A 6,707-nucleotide genomic window follows, 5' to 3' on the forward strand; every position below is an offset into this window, starting at 1 on the left:
TTTAGCTAATATTGTAGCTACATGCTAGCTGTTTTGGCTAATTTAAGCGTTTGTTTTTTAGATTGTTTTGGAGTTTAGCTAATATGGTAGCTACACGCTAGCTGTTTTGGCTAATTTAGGCTTTTTTCGTTTTTTAGGCTATTTTTGAGTTTAGTTAATATTTCAGCTACATGCTAGCTATTTTGGCTTTCTATAAGTTTATTAGGCTGTTTTGAATTCAAGCTAATATTTACACGCTAGCTGTTTTGGCTAATTTAAGCTTTTTTCAGTTTTTTTTAAGAATATTTTGAAGTTTAGCTAATATTACAGCTACATGCTGTCTGTTTTGGCTAAATGTGTTTCTTTTTCTAAGGTCTTTAGGCTAATTTGGCATTTAGCTGTTTTAGCTAGCTATCAGCTTCAGCATCTTCAGCGGCCAAATTCAGCTTACAGCATTCATACTAGCATTATCGCAGGTAATGCTATATATCTAGTTCATAAATATGTTAAAAAGTTACAGTTTTAGAGTGTTCAATAAACGTTTATCCTATTCGACTCGCGACCTAAGGTGTGTTTTGGATTTCGGCCTCTTGTGCGATTGAGTTTGACACTCCTGCTTTAAGATGATGAGCTACTTCGTTTGAAGCCGCCTGCAGAAGGCAGTAATGAACACATCCATGTTTTTATCGCCTCCCCCCTCCAGCCTCTGTGATTTATCCACCTCATCTCACATGGTTATCTTTTTTAGATTTCTTCCTGGAAAGGCCTTTTTCTCTCTCTCTCCACATATTATTGATTTGAATCGATGGTTTCTGGTGACCTGTGAGTGTCCTCCTCCCTCAGCTTCTTTTCCCCGCCATGACCTTCCAAAGGTTACTCCTCTCCACGCGTCTCCTCCTCTTGTCTGTTTCTGGTCCACCTCCTCCTTGTGACGGGGTCAGGGACCGTTACGTAAAGCGGCTCCCAGAGCACGAGGCGTCATTACTTTGCCTCCTCTGTCCTGTCACATCTCACCCTCTGTTTTATTATTTTTTCCATCTTGCCCCCCGCCCTCTCCTCGTTTCCATAAACGCGTGTATTACTGTTGGAGTAAACTCTCTAATACAAACAGAAAATTAGGAGTCTGAATGCAATTTCTCACCGACACCCAAAGCAGCTCGAACTCCACAATCACAGGACCTCCTTTAGTGCTTCAAGGGAAGTCCTGCTGGTACACAAACGGAGGGGAAGTTAGTCTAAGGTTTGGACATACGGCTAGAGAGGCCTCCGCTGGTCTCCACTGAGGCCTTGTTGTCATCTAAACAAGTACAACTTCCCTCCAGATTGTCTCCTTCCCTCTCTCAGCACATATACAAAGCAGAAAACCTCTTCAAACTTCAGCGTCAACAGAGTAAAAACATTGAAATAAGAACAAAGCAGACTACATAAGAACTTCATCAATTACCCCCCTCCTGCTCCAAAAACACATCTGAGTATTTGACAAAACAAGAAGTGATCATCTCCAGGTCTGAAATGCCACATTTCTGAATCCTAACCTGCTGAGATGTGAAGGTGAGGAGGAGGAGGAGGAGGAAAAGGTCTTCTTTGTTCAAAGTGAAGCTGTCAATCACCGTCATAATTAGCGCCCAGACTGAGCAGGTTGGAGCAAATCAGGAGGTTTTTTTTGAAGTTTTTCTGCCTAATTGCTTCTCCATCTTCAGAGGTGAGATGAGACATGGAGCTGTGGTCGTGCTCGAATTAGAAAACACTCTCCTGTCCACTCCTCTGGTTTTTATCTCCTTTTTCTGTTCTTTTTATGTGTATTTTCTTTCCTTTTTTTTGAGCTTTCTCTGTTAATTTTCTGCCTTTTCCATTCTATTTCTGTTTTTCCTGTTCTTTTCTGTTATTTTTCTCTGTTCATTTTCTTATTTTTTTATTCTCTTTTATGCATTTTCGGTTCTCTATCTGCGTTTTCTATTCCCTTTACTGTTCTATTCTTTTCTTTTTCTGATTTTTTTGCTTGTTTTCCTACTTTTTCTCTTCCTTTTCTGCATTTGTCTGTTCCTTTTTTCTGATCTCTTCCTTTGGTTTAATGCTGTTTTCTGCTCTTTCTCTGGTTTTAGTGTTTTTTATCTGCTATTACTTTTCTTTTTCTGATTTTTTCTTTTCTTTTTTGTTTGTTTTCTGCTTTCTCTCTTCGTTTTTTCAGCATTTTTCTTTTTTTATCTGCTAATTTCTATTCTTTTACTGCATTTTCTGCTAATTTTCTGTTTTCTACCTTTCATTTTCTTCTTTTTTTCTTTTCTTTTTCTGCTTTTTTGTTTTCCAATTTTTCTCTTTATCTGTTTTCTTCTGCTCATTTTCTGCTTTTTTCTTTCTGCTTTCCTTTTTCTCTTCTTTTTTGCATTCTTCTCTTTTTTAATCTACTGTTTCGGTTCTTTTTCTACCTTTTCTGCTCATTTTCTGTTCTCTAAGTTTTGTTTTCAGTTTTTTTCTGTTCATTTTCTGTTTTTTCTCTTTTCTGCATTTGTCTGTTCTTTTTTCCTGCTCCCCTCTTAGTTTTCTCCTTTTTCTGTTCTTTTTCTGCAAATTAGTTCCTTTCTTGCTCTTTTATGTTCCTTTTGTACTTGCATCTTTTCTTTTTCTCCTTTTTTATTTTTAAATCTCTCTTTTTTGTCTTCCTTCTCGCCGTTCCTGCCTCTCAGGGCTCAACGACGCCGCCCGTCAGGCGATGCAGCCCCCTCCGTACCTGCCGGGCCCGCAGGATCCCAACATCCCCCAGCACCCCAACATGGCGCCCGGGACCCAGCCGGGGTACCCCCCTCCCCCTCCCCCGCCGGGCTCTGAGGGATACCTCCAAGAAACCCAGTTTCACTGCGGGCCCATGGGCCCAAACGGCGCCCCTCAGGGCTACACCGTCCAGACCCAAGGCCCCGGAGGCACCATGCCGCACCCCCCCGTGGGATACATCCACCCGGGGTACCCCCTGCAGCTGCAGCCCTGCACAGCTTACGTCCCGGTGTACCCGGTGGCATCGGTGAGACAAACCAGCTTCCTTCAAAAGTCAAAGTTTTTGTTCGGATTAGTTTAAAAATAGTTTCTTTCCCAATAACTGATTGCGACGTAAAGTTGAAATCTTTATTTTTATAACAAGTAACATTTTAACAACTTTAAATTCTTCTACAAAATGGTGGTTTATCAGGCAAAAAAGCCTCTAAAATATATATATTTTAACGATTATTATGTTTTTTGACTTTTTAAAAACTCAACAAAATGCCTTTTGTTGCATCAATGAGCTTAAAATGAAGGTCAAACTGAGAATATTCACGCATTTTTATGTAAGCCGATAAAATGATGTACAAGCAAATTTAAGAAGCAAAGAATGAAACTAAATTAAAGTCGCGAGTTGTGCTGTATGACCCCGCCTTCACTCAATACACAGCTAGACCCCCCATCAGTCCCCTTTTGTCCAAGCCCCCTTGGTAAGAGCTAAAGCGACAGTTTTTTTTAAATGGCGGCTTTTCTGTTATTTTATCTCCATAGCAACCATTTTATTTTTTCATCGCCTGGAGATGACAAACAGATTGATGTAATTTTTAGAAGAATCGGCAAAAGTAAAGATTTGGATTTCCTTAGCAACAGAGGTTTTTTGTTAATCACGCCCACATTCCTAACATGTTCATATCATATGTCATATTGTTTTGTTCAGTTTGAGCCAGAGATTCATGTATTCATTTCACAATATTTCGAGAAAAATGTACGAACAAAAGGGGAACGCCACTTTTACTAGCTCGTCACGCTAATACTGTTCAAAATCTTCAAACTTTATTTACAACATTTTCTTCTTCCCAATGATGTTTGAGGAGGTGATAGATCTTTAGGAGGGGTTTAACCTTTTAGAATGTCCTTAAGGTGATTTTGTTTTTTCAAGATGGCGGCCTCTTGCTGAGGTCAAAGGTCAATGAAATGTTTGTTGTGTGAATTTTCGTTCTTTTGTCAAATTGTGATAAAATGTGAAAGTTGTTGATACAAAGTGGCCGTCAAGCTGTAGATCCTGTGGCCATCCCATAATAGTTTCAAAACTTCCTGTTTATATTCAAAATATGTGTTTTGATTTTGTTTGTGAATTTTAAAATATTTTTTGAGCTCAGTGAAAGATTTTTGGCCCCATTTATTATTTTTGATACTTTCTCCCGCTGTGATGTCATCATTATTTTATTTTATTTGTATTTTTAATTTTTAATTTTATTGCATTATTTTATTATTTTGATTTTATTTTCATTTTTAGTGTAATTTTTAATTTTTATTTAATTGTCATTTTAATTTTATTATCATTTTTTTATGTTTAATTTTATTTTTATTTGTATTTGTATTTTCAATTTAATTTAATTTTAAATGATATTTTTATTTTTAATTTAATTTTTTATTTTAATTTTTTTCTTTTAATTGTAATTTTGTTTTTATCTTTTTTTTAAATTTTTATTTAATTTTTATTTAATCTTTTTATTTTATTTTTATGTTTAATTTTATTTTTATTTTTAGTTGTATTTTCAATTTAATTTAATTTAATTTTAAATTATATTTTTATTTTTAATTTAATTTTAAATTTTTATTTTTTTCATTTAATTGTAATTTTGTTTTTATGTATTTTTTTATTTTTATTTAATTTTTATTCAGTCTTTTAATTTTCTTTTTATGTTTAATTTAATTTTAATTTTAATTTGTCAAATGTGCAATTAATGAAAAGTAATATTTGAGGTCCAGAACTGCTGTGAAATTAGAAAAAACTCTAATTTTGATTCAGGTTCTATCTTTTAAATTGTTCCGTACGTTTCTGTTTACGTCCAGATTTTCTTCTACCGTTTTTTGATGTTTATGTAAAAGCAGAGAGCATCTCTTCTTCCTCTTCTTCTATTTTTGGACTCCTAAAACTTTCAAATGAAGCCATCTGGACCGAGCTCGGCGCCGTCTTTTATATTTAAGGCCAAATAAAACGTGTCCTCGTCTGAACCCCTCAGTTTGTGGGACTTTTCTGGGCTCAAACGTGGATCTAACAGACATTTTGAGGATATTTTAAGCTCAAATCTTTCATTTCTGGAGGGAAGAAGACCTAAAATGTCCAGAATCTACTGTTTATTGCAGCAGAGCTCCTCCTCCATCTCCAATAATGATGACTGTAGCTCCTGGTTCTTCTCTGCAGCTGTAAACTTGTCCAATCGGCCTTCAGGCTGATCTCAACCCTCGTTCGCTCCAATAAATGTCCTCTAAAGTTAATCAAAACAAATCTGACAAACTGCAGGGAAAATCCTGATTGAACTCCCATCAGGCTTTGCTCCTCGGCTCCTCCTCCTCTTTGCTCCTTCACTGCAGGGAGGAGGAGCTGTTAGTGAAGCTCCTCCTCCTCTTTGCTCCTTCACTGTTAGTGAAGCTCCTCCTCCTCTTTGCTCCTTCACTGTTAGTGAAGCTCCTCCTCCTCGTCTCCTCAGGGCCAGCCCTACCTGCCCGCCGGAGGGGCTCACCCGGGGATGCCGCCGGGGCAGATTCACCCCATGCAGATGCCGCCCAGCATCACCCTGATGGACCGCCGGCCCCCCCACGACTACCTTCCCATCGCGGTGCTGACCACCGTCTGCTGCTTCTGGCCCACGGGCATCATCGCCATCATCAAAGCCGTGCAGGTGAGTTTCACCTGAGAAAGTTCGGATGTTTGGTTCAGGAGAGCAGAGGTCTGCAAGCGGACACTCTGGAGCCGCGTGTGCCCCTTTTACCCCCCAACTGTTGTCCTTTTACCCCTTTATTGTGGCTCTTTTACCCCTCCATTTTTTACTTTTCTACCCCTCTACTGTGTCTCTTTCACCCCTCCATTCTGGCTCTTTTACCCCTCCATTCTTACTTTTTTACCCCTCTGTTTTTTTATTTTTCTACCTCTCCATCAAGGCTGTTTCACCCCTTCATTGATGCTCTTTTACCCCTCTATTATGGATGTTTTACCCCTTTTTTTGTGGCTGTTTTACCCCTAAATTGTGGCTCCTTTATTCTTCCGTTAAGCTTCTTTTACCTTTCCATTTTATTTTTTCCACCCTCCATTCTGACTCTTTTACCCTTTTATTTTGGCTCTTTTTTTACTCTAAATTTAGTAACAGTCATTTAATTAGCTCTAATTTATTTTTTAAATGTATAAATGTCTGACTGACATTCAGCTCAAGCACTAAGCTGAAATATATATATATATACATATATATATGTTTATTTATTTTTAATGACTGCTGACATCCCACTTTCTTCTAATACATTTCCTTTCTTGAGATGGACCTACATGGTACACAATGTCTTTTGTTTTGAAAGGAATTCATGTAAATTTCTGTCAAAATGAAATTTTTCTTTATGTTTATGGCAAAAAATAAGAGTTCCTTTATATTTATCATGGTAATAACAATAAGATAAATAAAAGTCAGTGTTTTTATTTGTCCTGTCAGACTTCGTGGCTCCTCTCGGACCGTGTTGGTAAGAAAAGGTCCAAATGGTTCAGAGTCTGACCAAGAACTTACCAGGATTTCAGCTGCAGAAGTCGTGTTTTTCTTTGCAAAGATTCTAACCAGAAAAATCCCAAATATTTCATAGTCTCATTTGGAAAAGTGACAAATGTTTACAACATAACAAATGATTTTTTTCTTAAAATATATGCTGTTTCATTTGTTTACAAAGGTTTTTCATTCTGAGCAAAAGTTTGAATTCTAATTTGTTCTTTG

General features: G+C 37.3%; 1 protein-coding gene across 1 annotated transcript in view; it reads left to right on the top strand.

Moving 5' to 3' along the window:
* The window catches only part of prrt1 (proline-rich transmembrane protein 1), a 16,339-nt gene that overhangs the window by 1,750 nt on the left and 7,882 nt on the right, over positions 1-6,707 (top strand). Inside the window, exons 2-3 of the mRNA XM_024298429.2 lie at positions 2,664-2,995; positions 5,445-5,636. Coding sequence (XP_024154197.1) covers positions 2,664-2,995; positions 5,445-5,636 — 524 coding nt within the window. The remainder of the gene's footprint in view (positions 1-2,663; positions 2,996-5,444; positions 5,637-6,707) is intronic.

Source organism: Oryzias melastigma, linkage group LG11, assembly GCF_002922805.2.
Source record: "Oryzias melastigma strain HK-1 linkage group LG11, ASM292280v2, whole genome shotgun sequence".
NCBI lineage: Eukaryota > Metazoa > Chordata > Actinopteri > Beloniformes > Adrianichthyidae > Oryzias > Oryzias melastigma.